Source organism: Babesia bovis (assembly GCF_000165395.2).
Source record: "Babesia bovis T2Bo chromosome 4 map unlocalized Chr4_1, whole genome shotgun sequence".
Taxonomy (NCBI): Eukaryota; Apicomplexa; class Aconoidasida; order Piroplasmida; family Babesiidae; genus Babesia; species Babesia bovis.
In genome coordinates this window covers 726,916-746,566 of record NW_026261571.1, presented here as the reverse complement: position 1 = coordinate 746,566, position 19,651 = coordinate 726,916, and the positions used below count along the sequence as shown (strand labels likewise).

General features: G+C 39.3%; 9 protein-coding genes across 9 annotated transcripts; 4 read left to right on the top strand and 5 right to left on the bottom strand.

Annotated features, from left to right (window-relative positions):
• Window positions 1-26: 26 nt before the first annotated feature.
• On the bottom strand, window positions 27-2,785 carry BBOV_IV007220 (uncharacterized protein). Its single transcript, XM_001610596.2, has 3 exons — window positions 2,602-2,785; window positions 2,419-2,566; window positions 27-2,383 (listed from the first exon to the last, which is right to left on the bottom strand). The coding sequence occupies exons 1-3, from the start codon at window positions 2,745-2,747 to the stop codon at window positions 62-64; spliced, it is 2,616 nt and encodes an 871-aa protein (XP_001610646.2). The 5' UTR covers window positions 2,748-2,785; the 3' UTR covers window positions 27-61.
• A 591-nt stretch (window positions 2,786-3,376) lies between these two features.
• Window positions 3,377-5,762, top strand: BBOV_IV007210 (succinate dehydrogenase family protein). The gene is made up of 3 exons (XM_001610595.2): window positions 3,377-3,557; window positions 3,921-5,267; window positions 5,305-5,762. Exons 1-3 carry the CDS (start codon window positions 3,473-3,475, stop codon window positions 5,745-5,747), a joined length of 1,875 nt encoding a protein of 624 aa, XP_001610645.1. The 5' UTR covers window positions 3,377-3,472; the 3' UTR covers window positions 5,748-5,762.
• A 364-nt stretch (window positions 5,763-6,126) lies between these two features.
• Window positions 6,127-7,351, top strand: BBOV_IV007205 (putative integral membrane protein). Its single transcript, XM_051767533.1, has one exon. The coding sequence runs from the start codon at window positions 6,672-6,674 to the stop codon at window positions 7,149-7,151; it is 480 nt and encodes a 159-aa protein (XP_051623675.1). The 5' UTR covers window positions 6,127-6,671; the 3' UTR covers window positions 7,152-7,351.
• Window positions 7,352-7,386: 35 nt separating this feature from the next.
• BBOV_IV007200 (Ribosomal L27 family protein) lies at window positions 7,387-7,974 on the bottom strand. Its single transcript, XM_001610594.2, has 3 exons — window positions 7,848-7,974; window positions 7,653-7,810; window positions 7,387-7,609 (listed from the first exon to the last, which is right to left on the bottom strand). The coding sequence occupies exons 1-3, from the start codon at window positions 7,961-7,963 to the stop codon at window positions 7,407-7,409; spliced, it is 477 nt and encodes a 158-aa protein (XP_001610644.2). The 5' UTR covers window positions 7,964-7,974; the 3' UTR covers window positions 7,387-7,406.
• A 71-nt stretch (window positions 7,975-8,045) lies between these two features.
• BBOV_IV007190 (putative dihydrolipoamide dehydrogenase) lies at window positions 8,046-9,836 on the top strand. The gene is made up of 4 exons (XM_001610593.2): window positions 8,046-8,156; window positions 8,191-8,365; window positions 8,570-9,013; window positions 9,049-9,836. Exons 1-4 carry the CDS (start codon window positions 8,089-8,091, stop codon window positions 9,805-9,807), a joined length of 1,446 nt encoding a protein of 481 aa, XP_001610643.1. The 5' UTR covers window positions 8,046-8,088; the 3' UTR covers window positions 9,808-9,836.
• Window positions 9,837-10,555: 719 nt separating this feature from the next.
• BBOV_IV007180 (Ring finger domain family protein) lies at window positions 10,556-12,298 on the bottom strand. Its single transcript, XM_001610592.2, has one exon. The coding sequence runs from the start codon at window positions 12,246-12,248 to the stop codon at window positions 10,599-10,601; it is 1,650 nt and encodes a 549-aa protein (XP_001610642.1). The 5' UTR covers window positions 12,249-12,298; the 3' UTR covers window positions 10,556-10,598.
• On the bottom strand, window positions 12,284-13,373 carry BBOV_IV007170 (uncharacterized protein). Its single transcript, XM_001610591.2, has 2 exons — window positions 12,711-13,373; window positions 12,284-12,675 (listed from the first exon to the last, which is right to left on the bottom strand). Exons 1-2 carry the CDS (start codon window positions 13,321-13,323, stop codon window positions 12,320-12,322), a joined length of 969 nt encoding a protein of 322 aa, XP_001610641.1. The 5' UTR covers window positions 13,324-13,373; the 3' UTR covers window positions 12,284-12,319.
• Window positions 13,374-13,863: 490 nt separating this feature from the next.
• BBOV_IV007160 (uncharacterized protein) lies at window positions 13,864-18,419 on the bottom strand. Its single transcript, XM_001610590.2, has one exon. The coding sequence runs from the start codon at window positions 18,356-18,358 to the stop codon at window positions 13,925-13,927; it is 4,434 nt and encodes a 1,477-aa protein (XP_001610640.1). The 5' UTR covers window positions 18,359-18,419; the 3' UTR covers window positions 13,864-13,924.
• Window positions 18,420-19,115: 696 nt separating this feature from the next.
• BBOV_IV007155 (putative integral membrane protein) lies at window positions 19,116-19,633 on the top strand. The gene has a single exon (XM_051767421.1). It carries the CDS (start codon window positions 19,314-19,316, stop codon window positions 19,539-19,541), a length of 228 nt encoding a protein of 75 aa, XP_051623663.1. The 5' UTR covers window positions 19,116-19,313; the 3' UTR covers window positions 19,542-19,633.
• The last annotated feature ends 18 nt before the right edge of the window (window positions 19,634-19,651 follow it).

Here is a 19,651-nt window from a genome sequence, read left to right as displayed (position 1 = left end):
GCTCTATGAACACATGGCAAAGTATATAAAATAATTATAAAAAATGTTGTATAAAATATTGTTAATGCTCTTGACTTCGTCGGTGACTCATATACGAAAGCAACAGAACGGCTTTAACCCTGTATATAATGTCCTTCGTAATGGCAAAGTACTTGGGTGTAAAAATCGACTTATAAGGGTTGAAACAAGGTTGTTTAGGGGTCAAATCTGAATAATATATGTCTAAAATCTCCCGACCAATGTATATTTCGTGTTCTTCTTTCACGCAACGAACATCTACTTCATCAAATGTGTTCCAGCTCAAATTACGATTCCTGTAGGCATCTACGCAGAGAGATGTGCGTGGGTTTAATGGAGATGTACCGATCAATAGTCCGACCATCTGCTCATACAGACGGTAGTGTGACTCGAAAATGTCACTGGGTGAGCTTTTGCCAAATCCGCTATCCAACTCAAGCGTCCTATCCAACAGTTGCTGGTGGTTGATATACTCAGATGTAGTGTATATACCTTCCTTGTGGAAAATCCAATCGATTTCCAATAACACAAAATACAGTATGCAATTATTATCCGAAATAATGCGATAGTCTTCACCCATGTAGACTTTGAATGTTGACAAAAATTCCAAACCTAATGGATCAGCTGTGTTTTTACGATACTTTCGCGATCTTGTGGATAACATTTGGTGAATTACTTCATCTGTAACTGCCACGTATATATCCAGTACAAAGCGTAAAACCAATGCTGCGATGAGTGAGTTCGATTTAATGTTGCATCCAGGTGTAGCGAATATCCCATTACCACATATTATTTCGAAATAATCCGAGCATTGTAATAGCTGGAGCAAAAGTATTGACACCTCAGATGACTCAGTAACTAATGCATTGGCTTGTTTAGAAGGTGGATAAGTTATCGGTGGTACTCCGTAGCTACTTACAGGTGTATCCTTAATGTTGATTTTTTCATTTTTTAAAAGGACACCTTCCATTCTGTGGTAATTCCGTTGTTTTATAATTTTAGATTGCGTCTTGTTTTTACCATTATACAACCTTGAATCATCTATATATGTGCTCTGGAAGCATCTGGAAGTATGACTATTACGATGCTGGCCGTTTGCATATTCTCTAGAGACTGAACCATAACGGGCACAATTTGTAAATCCAATGATGCTTTGGCCCATCTTAAGATTGAGGTTCATGCCGTAAATACCATGGGACATTAGCATGAACTCCTCTAAGCAATTCGAAATGTTAAAGTTAACAACCGAAAGAACACGATTCTTTTTTATTTCTTTAGCCAAATTAAACAACTCTCTTTTGAATATATCATGGTGGTACTTTAGGTTCCGCTTCAGTGAGTAATTATGCAAATTACAACGCTTCTGCTGTTTCAAAGGATGATCTGATTGATGGATTAATGTTTGATACTTACTATCACCAGCATCCCTAATGTTAGCAGTCAATATGGATTCAACGAAAACCATAAAGTAAAATATCGAGAATAGATCAAAACGTGCGAAGCCGTTGTGGTGACTCAGTGCAATTTCCAAACAGTTTGCAGCTAACATAAATAGCATAGTTTGGTCATCTTCACTGATTGACTCTGATGCTGATGATTGCACGTTTTTGTCGTTAGCATCTCTATGGTTGAAAATGTAACGCAACCGACTTCTGATTGCAAGAGGGGTATTAGTAGATATATTATGAAAAACATGTGAAAAAAGACTTACGGCAATAAAAGGCACGTTGATATTGATGAAGAGTATATTGCATACTTGGAATATTCTGCGTTTCAACAGCATAAAGTGGCGCTTCCACCCAATCAAGCTATGTTTTGCATCATCTATGAGATACGGTGTGGTGAGATTCCTTTCCCGAAATAGGTCCACGCCATTTATACAGTTTTGTGTTGCATCTAACAGACTACCCATAGAGTCACACAGTTCCGAATCATTGGATGGAATCATAACACTGTTATGGTCATTGGAATGCTGCATATAATTCATATAATCGCAGTTGCCATTTAACTGGACGCTATAATTCATCATGTGCTTGTTACCGTAAACATCCATCAAGTTTCTTTGTAACGAATTCAAGGGAACTTCTGGTTTATGACACTTTCTTTTACAGTTAGAGCACCGTTTCGTTGGATTAAAATAATTTACAGATTCGGCATCCAGATGCTGCTTCCGTACTTTGCAACGAAACGATATGCGATTATGGCTCAAGTTGAGGTGCCTTTTGGTAGTAGTTGGAGTTATACCCTTAGGAGCATGAGGTTTATAATTCTGCTCTCCACATGGTGTATTAGACAATTTGGTTCTATTTGGGAGCATCCTATTGATGTGGTAATTCACAATCATGCGATTAAATCCGGTAAGTCTCTGATATCACATTATATAAACATGAGTTCTCCAACCTGTGACTTTAGTAGCCTTGAGAGTATATGTTGCAAATCATTATTTTCAATACGTACATATTCCGTAGGGTGGCATAGCAACCCTATTAAATGAGATAGTATTAGGTCCGTATCGTTGCTCTGTTCCAGGTGCTCCAGGGCTACGTCTCTGTAAAACATTACGCACAATTCAAAATACATTACATAGCAATCCGTGGCTTCTGTATATAGCTTAAACAAAATAAACTTTTATGTAAAGCCATTAACGATTCCGGATGAGCCATCATACCCAATTCAGAGGAAAGGGAAGAGTTAACATCGTGGCTGCAAACTAATGGGTTGCTATACATATAAAAGTTACGTATAATAAGACAGAGGATGGATTCCATATACTTTGACTAAAGAGTGAGTTATACTAAAGCAGCTCTCAGGCACCATTCTGACCATTCAACAGATCTTATAGACGTAGGGGAAACCCCTATTATACAGGCCTTTAATCAATTCATAGAGAGCAATTCGGGGACATATATGCTAGCAACGTATGCTTTCGTAAAGAGCTAAAGTGAATCTTTGGTGTACATAAGACAACAGTACAGACACATAGTAAGAAGAAAATTCAAACATTTTCAAGGATGAAAAAAACAGCATCGCGTATTATAAGTGTGTATAATACGACTTTCTCTGTACCAAAGAACTGCTTTTGGCATTAATGTATATGTTATGGTTGCTTTTATTGCATCAGTAATATGAAGAATGAATGTAACAAATACTTGGTTAATACAGGAACACAAGGAAGATTGTGGCACACACATTCAATTTAATCTGAAATAATAATAAAAGGTACATGTGTGTTGTTGGTGTTGCTTTTATAGTTATGACTGATGTGATAGTGGGTGTGGTATGTTAGGCTAGTAGCGCCCGTATGCGTCTTCATGTTGATTTCATATTACAAATTTTAAGTTCACTAACATCGTAGAAAACCGTTTTTAAATGATTGAATGAAAATTACAGCCTATCTGTTGATATTGAATTTCAGACCATCGTCACCGACGTTCTATATACATTGTAGAGCGCAATGTTCAGCAACTTGGGAATTATAAATAAACTCAGCAAATTTGGACGCAAGTTTTCTTCCGAAGCTGTAAGTCGCAACATCTCAGGTACGTTTTTCGGAGTGTAGACTATTTCGACTTCCTATGACCAGAGTTATATGTTGCATAATAAAAAGTATATTTATACTACATGCTCTGTTTTGAACAATATTCGTTGGTAATATATCTACCATTGTGGCCAGGAACCACTAAAATTGTTTTTCATGTGTATTCTGTATTTACAGCGCCTTGTTATGTATTACAGTCTTCATGGTTTCGTGAGACAAACATATTCCGCCATGACTTGTCATATTTCTCTGTTGCTATATTTAATTGAGATGTGATATTGCATTCGTGTTTGGAAAAGAATTTCTTGTTATAGACATTAACACTGAAGACTACATGTTCCGCACTTTAACATTTCATGTACAGGTCACACGGTTGTTGAGCATACTTACGATGCGGTTATAGTCGGAGCGGGTGGAGCTGGGCTGCGGGCTGCGCTTGAGCTCAGTTCTACTGGGTACAAGACAGCATGTGTATCGAAGCTATTTCCAACCAGGAGTCATACAGTGGCCGCTCAGGGCGGTATTAACGCAGCCCTTGGTAACATGACCGAAGATGACTGGAGGTGGCATGCTTACGATACAGTCAAGGGATCTGATTGGCTAGGAGACCAAGACGCAATACACTATATGTGCAAAGAAGCTCCACAGGCAGTCATCGAACTTGAAAACTATGGTCTACCGTTCAGCCGAACAGAGGAAGGTAAAATATATCAACGTGCATTCGGAGGGCAATCGCTGAAGTTTGGTAAGGGAGGTCAAGCTTATCGTTGCGCCGCCGCTGCTGACAGGACTGGACATGCTATGTTGCATACATTATATGGCCAGTCACTTGCCAAAAAATGCCAGTTCTTTATTGAATACTTTTTGCTAGATTTGCTGCACGATAACGGACAGGTAGTAGGATGCATTTGTATGCGCATGTCCAACGGAGAAATACATGTGTTTAAAACTAACCACGTTATTCTGGCAACAGGTGGTTATGGAAGGTGCTATTTTAGTTGTACCTCAGCACATATGTGTACCGGAGATGGTAATGCCGCTGTGTCACGTGCTGGCTTCCCACTACAGGACATGGAGTTCGTTCAGTTTCACCCAACGGGTATATATCCCGCTGGGTGCTTGATTACTGAGGGTTGTCGCGGTGAAGGTGGTATTCTACGTAATGTTGAGGGTGAGCCTTTTATGAGTCGATATGCCCCTGTGGCCAAGGACCTTGCCTCTCGTGATGTTGTATCCAGGGCTATGACATGCGAAATTCTTGAAGGAAGAGGCTGTGGACCAAACAAAGACCACATTTACTTAGATCTGACACACCTGAGTGATGAGGTATTCCGTGAGAAGCTGCCTGGAATCACTGAAACAGCGAAAATCTTTGCAGGTGTTGATGCAAGGAAACAATATATCCCAGTGCTACCAACTGTACATTACAACATGGGTGGCATTCCTACCAACTGGAGAGCTGAAGCTATAAATAGGGATAACTCAAAGATCCCTGGGTTGTACGCAGCCGGGGAAACGGCATGTGCTTCTGTACACGGAGCTAATAGACTAGGTGCTAACAGCCTCTTGGATATTGTAGTCTTTGGTAAAAGGGCTGCTTTATCGGTAATGGAGAGTTCCAAGCCTGGAGATGCTACAAAAGCAAGTGAGAAAGCTATCCAAAACGCAGTCGACGCAACTATTGACAAGATAACCAAGATATTGGCAACTGGTAAGCTGGTTTTATGCTTTATGTTTATTATGCACAGCATCCAAGGACGGCATTCCCACTTCTGAAATCCGTTTGGAAATGCAAAAGGCAATGCAAGATAATGTCGCCGTATTCAGAGATGGAGAACGACTGCAAAAGGGTGTCAAGATGATACGTGATTGTGTCGACAAATTCAAGGATGTTAAGATTAATGACACTTCACCTGCGTTCAACACAGACTTGTATGAAACCCTGGAACTGGAAAATCTACTAATCCAGGCTATGCAAACTGTAGCATCTGCTGAAGCACGCAAAGAATCTAGAGGAGCTCACTCACGAGAAGATTACCCGAAGAGGGACGATGAGAATTGGAGGAAGCACACGTTGTCATATTTTGATTCAAACGATCTCAAGGACGTTAAACTTGCATATCGTGCAGTAATCGACGCTACACTCGGTGACGACATGGAAACTATACCACCATTCGAAAGGACGTACTGATGCATGAAACCGGTCAAACATCCGCTATTGCAACACATACCTTTAATAATATAGCAACGTGTTGTTATGTACGTTGGAGAAAGCCATTCATGTATGTAAATGTCACCTAGTTGACCATATAAATTCTACACATATAACAAAGGCTATAGGGTCTACATTTTGTAAAATGTGTGCATAAAAATGTCATAAAACATGGGAGCTTAGCATAGTAACCATATACAGAAGTACGTAGCCAACACATGTAAACAAAAAACGTGATTATACCATTATTATATTGAATTTATAATTACGAGTACTATTTCGACCCTACACATGCTATTCTTTTAATACCTTGGGGTCGGAGGAACATAACTCTGGAGCCCTCCAATGTTAAAAAGCCGTAATAGCCACTTCTGTAATTAATTGACGAACTGATATAAAAAGCATCTTTAATGCGCCTTAATGTGTGAATACAGCACATACATAATGTAGTTTATCATATACGAATGAATGTGAATAGTGGTTAATAAGTCTCTATCCTATAAATAAGGCTTGAACATTGTGAAAATGGCACATGTTGCGACGTTTATATGTTAATATGTATGTTTAGATGCTATAGTTGCACTTATAGTATACATTTCATGTTATTCCCGCATGCTGTTGCTCTTCACTAGCAGATGCAAATCATGATCTCACTCAAGATCGATTGTTGGATGACCAGTTGTATACAAGTTACTTGTGAATTGCATTGATATTCTCTGTGTTATCGGATATAGCAATTCTTTTGTTTCGGTGGATTATTGTGTTATGATTACAGAACTATCAACAAGTGATGACTTCAAATCGGACATAAGGTCAGCAAAGGGATCGTCTAATATGTTTCAATAGTGGTAGGAGTCGTTTAAATGATTAACTCACAGCTGTAACATATAGACATTAACGAAAATGGCAGAGGAAAAGAAAGCAGAGACGACTAATGGTAATTGTAGCAAGCTTTTGTACAAGTTATTCAGCACAGAATCGTGCAAACCTCATGAATTGGGTGTTAAAATCGCAGAATCTATTGGAAAATATAAAGATAAGACTCTTCCAATAGATTTGGTTCTTAGGTTGGTATGGGACCATGCTGATTATTATGCATGGACACAGATCATTCTACCAATCACTTTGATTTTCTTCACTTTTGGGCTACTCGTTATAGTTGTAGCTGCAGTCCTTGAGTATGGCACGCGGTATACCTATTTCATTAACTGGTTATTATGGATTACGGAATACTACTATGTATACGTCTCAATAATACTAGATTTCTATCGAGACCTTTGCTCTTGTACTAAAGACATTATCCGGGATATCGTAAAATTTATACTTAACCGTGTATGCCAATACCAATCACTCCGTGGCAGTTTGAAGCAATATATCCGTTGAACAAGTATTAAAGCAATCCTATGTCAATCATGCTTATGAAGACCAGATACATTATATCATGTCTGATAGCAACACTCTCAGCATAGCCAAAAGTATTGATTGTCAATAAATGGCGTTAAAGAGATAAATGCATTTGTTGCTGCTTCGAGAACTAAATATTGGATCTTTAGTTGCAAAAAAACTAGGGTCATAAAATACTCTGCTTTAAATATAAAGTATGTAATATTATAGCAATATGAGTGTTTTGAGGTGCCATCATTTATTGACTTTATCAGCTTTATCAGTCCAGAGCTGACTTAGCGTATATAATGTTGGCTGCATAAAATAACTACTAGAAGTATGTCGGGAGAGCATATCACGCTCAGCACTGAGATCTAGTACCGATACACGATGGTTCAATATTTGCACTCGGCCGTTCGTTGCAGCATATATGGTATGGTCACGGCCCATTTTAGTACCTGTACAACGATGAAAATATATTTGGAATCGCAGTAAACATACCAATTCCACACTTGAATTTAGCACCGCGCTGGCGTACAATTATGTTGCCAATGAAGGCAAAACTGTTATGGCTCTTCTTAATACCCAAAAACTTTGGGTTAGAATCTCTTCCATTCTTCGTACTTCCAGTACCGGTTTTGTGCGCTAATAAGCGAAATCTATTTCAAAGTGTCGATAGACAACCTGTAAACTCACCCTTCTGGAGGATTCATAGGTCTATAGACCGAGACGAATACCGGAAACCGCCATCCGAATGAGCACACTACATTTATAACAAATACACTGACAAAAGACAATATATGAAGTCGCATTTAACTCAACATCTTAAAAATGATTGCTAAATAAGCCCAAATATGGCCCACACATTAAAATGTAGTGCCGCTAGCACACTCGTTTTCTTCAATGAATGTTTTTATCTCCTTTTAAATAAGACAAAATGATGCATTCCAAATATACGTGCCGACTGTATAAACTCGTGAGAGGATTTAGTTCTGCTACTCACAAGTAGGATTCCATATATAATACACATTACAATCAGGTATGATTTAGCTGTTATTGGAGGCGGTCCTGGAGGCTACACCACCGCAATTAAGGCCGCACAATATGGTCTGAAAGTTGCTTGCATCGACCGAAGAACTACTCTTGGAGGCACATGTCTCAACGTTGGTTGCATCCCCTCAAAATGCCTGCTTAACACATCACATCATTACAAGGTAAGAATAAAGCATTCTGATGTCCATGGAAAATTCGTGCTCTGTAAAGTTGCTGAACGAGTCAATGGCGAATCATATTCATGCTAAACAAACTTATCTGATATGTCCATTTACGTGATACGTTGTTTGTTGAATTGTAATGTGCACGTAAACGCCATTCTCGATAGACTTAACACAATCGACACTATCTTATTTGTTTCATAGGCTTCTCATGATGGCATCGCCGGTATAAAGTTCACTAATGTTGAATTTAATCACGGTCAAACCATGAGCTCCAAAGCCAAAATCCTTAAGACACTAGATGCTGGTATTAAAGGGTTGTTCAAGAAAAATGGAGTTGACTACATAAGTGGACACGGAACCCTGAAGTCTGCAAACGAGATACAGATAGAAGGTGGTGAAACTGTCTCGGCGAAGAATATTATCATTGCTACCGGTTCGGAAGTCACGACATTTCCCGGAGATGCCCTCAAAATTGATGGCAAACGCATCATCAGTTCTGATGAGGCATTAGTACTCGATGAGGTGCCTAAGGAAATGGTAGTTATTGGTGGTGGTGCCATTGGTCTTGAGTTGGCATCGGTGTGGAGCAGGCTTGGTGCAAAGGTCACCATAGTAGAATATGCAAATAATCTTTGTCACACAATGGTAAGCAAACAAACTGCTCAGTTCATATCATACAGGATCATGATGTCTCAGTAGCCATCAAAAAGATTGTGGAAAAACAAGGCATCAATATTTTACTAAGCACAAAAGTGCTTGGTGGAGAGGTTAAAGACGATTGTGCAGTTATTACGGCAGAAAAGGATGGAGAAAAGATAGAATTGAAGGGAGATGTTGTGCTATTAGCTATGGGACGAAGACCATATACGAAAAATCTGGGTTTGGAAGAACTCGGTATCAAAACCGAGCGGGGCTACATCGTTGTAGATGAAATGCTTCGCGTACCCAATTACGAAAATATCAGTGCCATCGGTGACGTTATAGCGGGCCCGATGTTAGCACATAAAGCTGAGGAAGACGGTTCTATTGCCTTAGGCCATATTTTGGGCAAAGATTTAGGACACATTAACTGGGATCATATTCCAATGGTAATATATACGCATCCAGAGGTTGCAGGTATAGGCAAAAGTGAACAGGTATTAAAATCTAACGGTATCGAATACAAGAAGGCAACATTCCCTTTTGCAGCGAATTCGAGGGCCAGAATAGCGGGAGATGTTGATGGATTTGTCAAGATATTGGCTGACAAGGACAACAAGATACTTGGAGGATGGATTGTAGGACCACATGCAAGTGAACTGATAGGACAAATAACCATAATGATGGCTTGTGGACTGACAACTGTCGACGTTGCCAAAGTTTGCTTCGCCCATCCAACAGTGTCAGAAGCGTTAAAGGAAGCCTGTATGGCAGTGCATCACAAAGCTACCCATTTTTAAGTGTGGCATGTGCTCTCTTGAAATGGGAATAAAAAGTTTTACAAATTTACTCCAACATAAAAACATCTTTTTATAAAGTATTCAATGTTCATTCAGCAGTATATATGATTTTTTTCGTAATCGCGACAATAAATGTGATGGTACATCGAAGTGTATAGATGTTGCTGGCATCGATTGGTAAATGTTGCATACCGAATGAGTTGATGAAACTGGAGTTTACTTGCCATAGAAAAGACATTCATTGCTTAAAGAGGGTACTGTTACCAACAGACTAACTAGATTAAATCGTCATAATGATATGTATCGACATTCCTAGTCTTCTGAGTTCATTTCACCCCAAAATGTAATCGAATAATTCAGGTAATGCAACCTCTATATAGTTGGATATATGCGTTTAACTGGTTATTCATTAATCGATAGGTTTGTTTAATAAGCATTAAAATATGGAGGCATCAGCGAACCAATGACGCCCATTAGCCCGATATGCGACTCATAAGCGAAATTATCAAGGTGAATATGACCATTTTGTCAACGTGAATTAAGCCCTGGTACTATATGCAAATAAAAGATGCATTGGCGTATGATTATACGTAGAACGGATGACAAAAGCACTTGTTCATAACAATATATCGTGGTTGTCAATAGTTCTCTAGATTGGGTGACAGTAATGAATGTCTAACCATTTTCGCTTTCCATTCCATCCAAATCGTAAATTAACCAAACCCCTACTGCATGTCATTTTCAATTAGAAATGCAGATCGCTTCTTAAAGGTAGTTCGGTAAAGTTTGTTTTAATAGTCGCTGTAGGTGAAATGTCGTGGCATAGTTTCTATCCTCCTGGTAGAGGCAGTCCTATCCATCATTGTGCGATATCTATACACAAACGATACGCTACGATCCGGTCTTTCAGTGGCATTAGCATTTGCCACTTGAACGCTGCCAGTAGGTGACTCCATAACGCCATGACTTTCTAAAGAGTGGGTATCAAATGCAAATCTATTAAAATCAGGAGACCTAGTGGTATTATCAGTCAGACATCCCGATGTGCTACTGACATATTCACCAATAGCACTTAAAGTATTAGTCAAGACATCATCCTGGGATGAACCAGGAACATCCGTCGGTGTTCCGAGATGGACAGCATTAGTATCCCAATTTTGAGGCTGAGAACCACCATTACATGTAGATCTTCCATTCCTATTAAGTTCAGACATGGGCGAGTTTATCCAATAGGTGTTAATGCCAAAAGATTGTGAAGAAATATTCTCATACTGTGACCTCTTATCCTCAAATGAATTATATGACGGGATGGAGTGAGACATATAGGATATGTCCGTTTGGTTAGCAGGCTGATCATTTGACATGGCGTATAAACCATATAAATATCCATCAAGGTCCCGTGATACCGTAGAATTTGAACCTTCACCAGTCACACCGTCATGTTGTATTAAAACTGCATTGTTGGAAACATTATCTGGTACACTATTATAATTGCGATCCTGAGTGGCGATTTCGTCGACAGGATTATAATCATTCTCATGCGAATTCTCGTTCACCCTATCATCTAATTCACAAAGGGGAAAAGTCCGTTCAGCAATACGGTAAGAATCATTTGAACGGTTCGAAACACCTGGGCGCACTGAATCCGAAACTGCTGTACGACTTCTAATATCATCTGATGTTACTAACACCTGAGCCTCATCACGCGAAGGTATAGGGAATTCTAAACACATCTTACAAAACCAATCCCCCGAAGGAACAGAAGAAAGGGGTGGATCCAAACAATATGTATGATACCCAAGGTTACAACTATCACATAACAATAAACAATCCCAGTGGTCATCCAAATGACAAATTTCGCAACCTTCGTGGTTATCCTCACCGTCTTGTGTGGGAAGCTTCCGAGGGATAATTTCACGTTGCCATGGTATGGACGATAAGCATCCCTGAACTATAGTTCTTAATGCTCTAAAATTCTTTATTCTCACATGCTTCGACGAACGTAGACGAAGATGCTTCCTTGGCCCAGTTGACGATACGAAAGCAAGGAACTTCTTCCATTTGATTCGACCAAGTTCTATGAACTCTTTCTTGCAAATTGGGCAGACATTTGTTCGACGAGACCACTTTTTTATACACTCATAACAAAACAAGTGTAGACAATGAATCGGTATCCCAATGTCAGACCTATCAGCAAATGACTCACTACATATGATACACTCTGGCTGGTATATTGTTTCACGATCGCTGTCCGATAAGTCAGAATTACTTGAATCAGTAGATATGGTTATAACATCTTGCGATGGAGGAACACGTGTGAACATGCGGTTGAATGAAATAGACTCCTTTTTATGTGAATTTCTAGCATATTCACGACCTTCCACGGGAGTAAATTCAAAATATTTGTTGATTTTGGCCAACAAATCGCCATCCGGGTCCATTGGATTAAAAGGTTGATTTGCAATTATGATAAATATACACACACATTTAGGGACGTCTATTATACCAACCTTTACAAGCGATGTACAGAATGGGTTCGACGTCTAACCGACCCAGGAGTATTCATATGATACATCTCACCATATTCAAAATTATCTGCGGTACCTGGCCTTGTCAAACGAGGAGGATGCATTAGAAGGGGGCCTCGAACATAGTGTGGATTTGCCGTCAGTGGAATCCAATTACCAGGGTATTGTGCCATACCATATGATCGAGGCATTAATCCACGTGGATGTGAAATTGTTTGATTATAAGGAGGATGATATGCATTGGTTCCTAGGCCATCAATGTATCGCGCACCAACGTTTTCCGCGTTCAAAAAAGAGGATGGTTCTACAGTGTCGTTGCATGTGGAGTTCATGTGATTACCTGTTCATTAATAATGAATAATAATCACCACTTACTATGTATGTGATCATTTTGTGTGCTGATCAGATCACTGAGATTGTATCCTTCTTTGGCGCTGGCACTGATATTCGATAAGTCAAGGGGTGGAACCAATTGTCGCATCTCTTCCTTTAATGATTGAATAGCTAATTCTCTATCACTTAAGATGCTGTCCGGAGTACCAAAGGATTTAGATGTAACTTGGTGGGATTGTGGCATGTCACTTTCCTGATCACCTAAACAATGCTCTGATACAGCAACATCATCAGAGTCGTAAGATAAGCTTGAAAAGTGTAAATCTCCCAAATCATCAGCCAAACGATCAATCTGACGAAACGTAGGTTGTTCGACCTTACGAAAGCTTTCAGTGTCAGGAGCAGCATCAGATGTTTTCTTGCCGCCCGTATTCTGTCGACGCTTAGTACGAGCAGCCGGTGTTTTTGCGCCCTTGGCACACGGTTCACGTTGAGCATTTAAGGTAGTTGCATGTCCGTCACTTCTTTCAAAGGGTATGCCATGCTTTATACGCATAGCCTGATATGTACTCTTCAATAGCTTTATTAAGTCCTCTTTAGATAGACGAAGCAGCGTGCTTTGTAGCCGCGCAATGGCGACTTCTTTATCCACCATTAAATTTACTGCGGCAAGATACGTTTTCGGTGTCTGTATAAGTCTGATATGCAAAACTCATATACCCTGGTATTCATGTGTATACGCCTGTTGCACAAAATATAAGTTACCTGAATGACAAACAAACACACACAGAGTTATACTGTCTCATAGTCAGTGAATTACAATTAAATATATGCGAATGTGTAGTGTCTAAAATGTCAAACGTTCGAGTGGGTGTACACCAAAGCACACCTAACAGGATTACAAGAAGTGTTATATAAATTGCGACAGTTTGTGCGTACCAAAACTAGAATCATGTTACATCATGCAAATGGCACGTATGGCATACACATCCATTCTATAGCAGTCTTTTATACTACTAGGACGCATCTACATTGCTTTTACTATGTTTCACCTTGGATCTACGGAAATGGTATATCAATTCATACCTGTATTGTATGTTTGTATTATATATGTGCAATCGAAAAGGCTCACTAAAGCGCCTGCCACAAAATGCTTTAAATGTCATGTATTGTGATCAATCATATAAGAATAAACAATTCTGCTCATAGAGTATACACATTTAGTATGTTCTTAACGCAATGAAATTATTGAGACCTCATAGTGTTTTGTCGGATAATTCATTGTCGTCATTCGAAAGTTTTCGTTTGGAGCCTCTACCGTATGATGATTCACCATCCTCTTCGTCGCCCACTGAGTAACTGTTATTACATCGATCAAGTTTTTTAGATATTTCTGTATTTTTCGAAGGAATTAGATGTTGCATCATATCACGCCTAACTTTTCGACTGATCACAGAAATAGTAGTCTGTTTTTCACTGACCGCTTTCAATATGTCCTCATTGCGCATGTCATTAGGCGAAAGTTTTCTAATTACTGATTCCATGTGCTGCAAGTTGTCTATAATCTCAACTATCAAATCATCATGAGTGATAACTTCATCATCACCATCACTATATCCAACCTGGAATCCCGGGGTACCGTATTCAGAACCGTCGACCAGATTTGTTATGATTCCCTTGTAATACCCATCCTTAAATTGGCGATAAATGTATGAGAATCCAGGTTGTATGTTGAATAAGGAGGAGTCAGCATGCCCACGTTGCCGTTTCTTCGCATTGGTATAAGCAGTTTGTGATGCCACGAAAGGGCCTGGAAAACGCTCAGAAAGATGTTTAAATGACATGAAACGTGATAACTCGTCCCCTGTTAACATTTGTTGCAACTGACCTGGGATGTTATCACCATCAAGGACCTTGTGTGACATCAAGTCATTTAAATATTCACAAATATCTTTACAATTCATCAAACGTGTAAATTCATCACTTAACGCGCCCATTTGAACCAACATCTCAAAGCTTATCGATGGATCCGAAGTGGAACTAAGGGGTACCTCAACCACCGCATTTTTCACCGATGTTACAAATGATACTAAATGCGATTGCAATACCTCCTTTTGATCATCATCAAGTGGTTCCTTGCCCTCAATTTTTTCCTTCGAAATCATTCCCATGGGCTTCGTCAAAAGACCTTCAGGTGTTCCTAACTTTTTTCCCATGTAATAACTTGGGAAAGGTAAGGGTGGGTAATTCTTCTTTTTCTGTAGAAATAACTGCTTGGCTATGAAATGGCAACACACTCGACATAAAAAGTTAATGGCAACGTTCTTTAATACCAACAATCTCAGTAACATCTGTACATGCTGTTCATAGGCCATTAGAACAAGCTCGCGCATCTGTGATGGAGTGGTATTCATTGGGTGATCGAAATTACCACCTAAATGACGCTTCAACAAACGACAAACATAAACATTTGCCTTGGGACCTTTGTCATTGTAACATTCCGTACATAGCTTAACGCTGTCCCCAAAATGCGCAAATGGTTCAACTTGCCACATACCAGCGAGATATTTACAACCAAGATAGTCCACCAAAGTCGTGTCTTCGCCTATACGTGAATTAACCGCGCCATCAAAAGACGATAATAACGTCGTATTGTTGTGATGTTTTTCAATGGCTTTGAAAAAATGTATAGCCCTTTCTATGTTTTCCGTTGGGATCCATTGGGAAGTATTGACAATGATAGCTGGTTTCTTATTTCTATTGACCAACTTTATGCTTTTCATTGGGTCTTCATCATCAAATAAGTCTAATTGCACCGTATCTGCAACGGTGTTTACATTTATATCCTTTTCAAGTGGCCTCCTATGCTTGTCACCTGATATATTTTCAGTGTGACGCTCGCTTATCAGACATTCAAAACTATGCTGCGATTCATTCACGGTATCAGCAACTCGATGTGGTTCACTGGAAGACGACTCCTTTGCACTATTCAATTTGAGTTCTGCCTCATTATTTTGAAGCGTTGCCGTTGATTGATGTGATGCTCCACTTGTGATAGACATATTTCCAGATGAAACAAGGGACTGTTTTACGCTATCGTAATTGTTAAGCAATACTTTGTCTTTGCTAACTGAGTCATGAGTGTTAGTCAGCTGATTTGTATCTGATACATTTTGTTTCAATGGCCTCATACACGTTACACAGCGGATGGTATCGTGAAGCCCTCCCAATCTATTTGTAGCTGGTGAATTCAGTTGTTGGTGACTCCCAGACTCTACAGAATTCTTACCATCATACTGTTGTAGATCGTCTGTCAAATTCTCCTTTGCTCCATTTTTATGCAGAGTTTCATATTCCGATTGACTAGATGATGATATTACGGATTCACTTGTATTCGAGTCCGTTAGTGTTTGCTGTATTTCTTCGCTTCCCGATGGTTTGTCATGATCAACCATATTTAAATCAACGTAGGTTGGGTTAGCCAGAGTGCGCATCCGACAAGATATTGGAGCCAAACTATTGACATTGCCTGATATAGTATTTAACGAAACTGTGTTAGAGGCTGGTAGAGCACATTTTTTGGTTATGTCGTGAGGCTTGTTATATAAACCTACGTCAACATTGCGATGAGGTGACATACGTTTAGAGGATGTGTATCTGTCTTCAACACTAGACAACAGTGGCATATAATCATACCCAGTGTCATGCATGTATATCTTCTTTGCTAAATGCCTGCAATAACTGCAGTAAAACTTGCCGGACCCCTGAGGAATTCCTTTGTATGTATCAGAAACAACCCATTTGCAGCGCAATCCATCCTTCACAAGGTTTACCGCTGATGCTTTATTCAAAGATCTAATGCAACGTATGTGGAAAAAACGATCACAACCATCACATGACACAGATTCGTAATCTCCGTCATTTATTTCATTCGACAACTCACACATATCATCCGAAGAAATGTAACATATGCTGCAGACAGCTGCAGCTGCAGCCAAAGTATTGGATTTTAGCCCTATGTCAATACTGGAAAGTGGCCGTTGTGGAACCTCCAATTGCTGAATGGAAGTTGATGGTACGATGGTTCCAAGTCTGTATTGAATAATCTCATTGCGAATGGCTTTGTGGGCAGTTTCTTCAACTTTCGAAAACCAAAGAGCGCCAAAATCGGCCACCAGTTCGTCTCCAGGTTTGATAGAAACTCCTAGCTTGGAGGTTAAAACAACATGTGGCCAACCATCTAAAAACACTTGCTGCCATTCACAATTCGGAAATGGCCATTTCTCACCGCCATATGCTTTGATAGATTGATAATGATTGACCAAACTGAGTTCGTTGCACGCCCGACTGCTGTCTAAAACGTATTTCGATGTATTTGGAAGCAGAACCTGATCTCCCCGATTCGTAATATCCGCGGATTCTTCATAATAATCAAAATCTGCATTTATCCAAGCTGCTGTGGAAAAGTTCAGCTCGAAAGCATATTCAAATAATGAGTCCTCTAGAGACTCTTCGCGGTAAACCACGCCAGTATATTCACCGAACACAACTCGCTGTGTTGCCGTATCCAGAATTGTAGGACCAGCATATATAACAGTGTAGCAATCTTGATCAGGTGGCGTAGCAAAACGTATTGGATGAGTAGCATCCTTCACCTCACAAACCACTAGTCCAGGGTGTACCCAGCCATGAACTAAACAATCATAAAGATTTTTGTAGAGACGCGCAGTTTTTTTACCATACCGACGAATTAGGTCACTGGAGTCACCGATATTGGGGGTAAAAATAACATTGTTCCAGTTGTATCTTCCCCTGGGAAGAACACTTATTCCTTTTGAGTTTTTTACCGAATCCTCAGACGGCTTTTTCTTTCCCTTATGGTTAGAGTTTGATTTTTCTGTTGCTTTTTCATTCCCTTTCAACGAGTTTTGAATCCCTGTTAAATAAGTATGAGGTTGTTCGAAAAGTGGGTCTCTTTTATGCTCAGTGGTTACACTCACCCAACCGTCAGTTGATTTGCTATAGTGTTCAAACTGCTGCTGATATAAATCAAGATGCTTCTCAAAATCAGACCTTGCGCTTTTGTCAATGCACTGTATTTTTGCCCAAAGCTTTTCACGCCTGCGAAGTACATGACCTAACGTTGTAGGCTCAAGTCCACGGTTTCGTGCTAATTTTAAAATACGTGGATCAATTTTATTCCAGTGGTAATTAAGGTGAATATCATCAACCATACCAAAGGTATTTAAAAATGTTTGAGCATCCAGATTAGTATGTGCTTCGTCAGAAAGAATATCCGTAACATCATGTCTTGTAGAAGATTTGTCAACCAGTTCTTGTGTTTGTTGTGATCTATTAAAACCTTCATGTGTTTCTACTCTAATCAGTGAAGCATAATCAGGTCTTTCATCATCCTTGGCAAATGTCACAGGATTAACACCTGATCTAGCGACCGATCTATCCCTACTACATTCGTTTTCATTCGCACATCGCTTCGACAGTTGCCCCTTACCACCGCGATATGGCAAAGATGACGAATCCGGGCTGAAGTTAAAAATTAAACCAGAAAAGTCACCATATTGTCCATTCTGGGCATAATAATACACCTCATTTCTGTCTTTTAGCCAGTCTAACCAATCGCTAACGCCAAGGAGGGGACCTAGCGTATCCTCAACCAGGTCATCAGACATATGGTCGATCTGGCGAATGTCAACTGGCTTTGTAAGGAATATACACCCTTTAGTGGAATGACTATATTAGTCAGTAGTATGCGTATTGTACGCATTTAAGGTGCTTTATTAGTCATTATCGTTCGGTGTTGTGAAGAACAGTGTTGTGATTCCCACATAGACAATACCCATATGGTGGGATATTGACAAAAAAACACTAGTTAATTCAGAATATATTTGCGTCCACATCTACTTCATTATTCTGTGAAAACAGCAGCTTGAAAATAGAAGATGACAATGTATTGTGGAATTTGGTTCAGCGAGGTTTTTATGGAAATTATGCGATAATATATTATGCAATCAGCGTACTGCTAACACTGTTAAGGATCAACCAACGCCTATGCTGTTATTTCACCAGCATACAATACGTAATGAATCACAAATCCAGTATATATATGAATACGAGGACATATAAATTCACTGCGTTTTTTGTACCGAAATGCTTACTATTGTTTTGTAGTAATGTGTAAACTTAGTTTACTCTTTAATTAGGGAGTTATGGAGATCGTCATGAAATTGTATGCCAAAATAAACCTGATTTCGTTGTTACCAATGTATTGGTATTAAATACATACATATGCAAATGATAAGGTGTCTAATGTAATATAAAGTATGGTAATTTTAGTCGCTGTCTACTCATTGCACTAGAGGTGCGCTTATTCCACCCCTTTTAACGCCATGATTGTACATGTGCACAAATGACTCTAATTACACACCGAAATTAAGACAGCATATAAACATCAATTTCTATGTCTACAATAGTTGTTATTACACTGAATTTGACGAATAAATGTTAGTAATCATACACTGACATCCATTAACCATTATTTTACCTTTGAAAATATAGTAACTGATTTCGCCTCTAAATCTACTAAAATGAAGCAAAAGGTGGTTTTGGTACTTGGCAACGTAACGTATGCTATATTTTGGCTATCAGGAAAGGCATTGCTATTATTGCTTCAAGCAATCAAATACCTCATGCATCAATTTTGTGTATATCAAGTCTCCAAAGGTGGCTATTTCTCCAATGTCCTTTGGATATTTGTTTAGGGGAATTTGTAATTTTATCATCGCACACTATTTATATTGGAATTCTCTCCTGTTTCAATGGCTTAGGGGAAGGTTTTACTTGTATTACCCGTGATGCCGCCCTATATCAGGAGTATGCACATACATTGAGGAGTGTATTCAAATAACTCGTGAGCTTGTATGTTGGCCAGAACTATGATACGGTACAGTGTTCTATAGTGTAAT

Bases quoted from the DNA above. Each gene is read 5' to 3' on its own strand.
- BBOV_IV007220 (XM_001610596.2), bottom strand. From the start codon at position 2,747: ATGTATAGCAACCCATTAGTTTGCAGCCACGATGTTAACTCTTCCCTT. The intron at 2,567-2,601 runs GTAATGTATTTT...AATGTTTTACAG, and splicing joins CAGAAGCCACGGATTGCTAT to AGACGTAGCCCTGGAGCACC. The intron at 2,384-2,418 runs GTTGGAGAACTC...ATGTGATATCAG, and splicing joins CAAGGCTACTAAAGTCACAG to AGACTTACCGGATTTAATCG.
- BBOV_IV007210 (XM_001610595.2), top strand. From the start codon at position 3,473: ATGTTCAGCAACTTGGGAATTATAAATAAACTCAGCAAATTTGGACGC. The intron at 3,558-3,920 runs GTACGTTTTTCG...TTTCATGTACAG, and splicing joins TGTAAGTCGCAACATCTCAG to GTCACACGGTTGTTGAGCAT. The intron at 5,268-5,304 runs GTAAGCTGGTTT...TATTATGCACAG, and splicing joins AACCAAGATATTGGCAACTG to CATCCAAGGACGGCATTCCC.
- BBOV_IV007205 (XM_051767533.1), top strand. From the start codon at position 6,672: ATGGCAGAGGAAAAGAAAGCAGAGACGACTAATGGTAATTGTAGCAAG.
- BBOV_IV007200 (XM_001610594.2), bottom strand. From the start codon at position 7,963: ATGCGACTTCATATATTGTCTTTTGTCAGTGTATTTGTTATAAATGTA. The intron at 7,811-7,847 runs GTGAGTTTACAG...ACTTTGAAATAG, and splicing joins CCTATGAATCCTCCAGAAGG to ATTTCGCTTATTAGCGCACA. The intron at 7,610-7,652 runs GTATGTTTACTG...ATCGTTGTACAG, and splicing joins TAAATTCAAGTGTGGAATTG to GTACTAAAATGGGCCGTGAC.
- BBOV_IV007190 (XM_001610593.2), top strand. From the start codon at position 8,089: ATGATGCATTCCAAATATACGTGCCGACTGTATAAACTCGTGAGAGGA. The intron at 8,157-8,190 runs GTAGGATTCCAT...CATTACAATCAG, and splicing joins TTTAGTTCTGCTACTCACAA to GTATGATTTAGCTGTTATTG. The intron at 9,014-9,048 runs GTAAGCAAACAA...CATATCATACAG, and splicing joins ATAATCTTTGTCACACAATG to GATCATGATGTCTCAGTAGC.
- BBOV_IV007180 (XM_001610592.2), bottom strand. From the start codon at position 12,248: ATGGACCCGGATGGCGATTTGTTGGCCAAAATCAACAAATATTTTGAA.
- BBOV_IV007170 (XM_001610591.2), bottom strand. From the start codon at position 13,323: ATGGTGGATAAAGAAGTCGCCATTGCGCGGCTACAAAGCACGCTGCTT. The intron at 12,676-12,710 runs GTAAGTGGTGAT...ATTAATGAACAG, and splicing joins ACAAAATGATCACATACATA to GTAATCACATGAACTCCACA.
- BBOV_IV007160 (XM_001610590.2), bottom strand. From the start codon at position 18,358: ATGTCTGATGACCTGGTTGAGGATACGCTAGGTCCCCTCCTTGGCGTT.
- BBOV_IV007155 (XM_051767421.1), top strand. From the start codon at position 19,314: ATGCTATATTTTGGCTATCAGGAAAGGCATTGCTATTATTGCTTCAAG.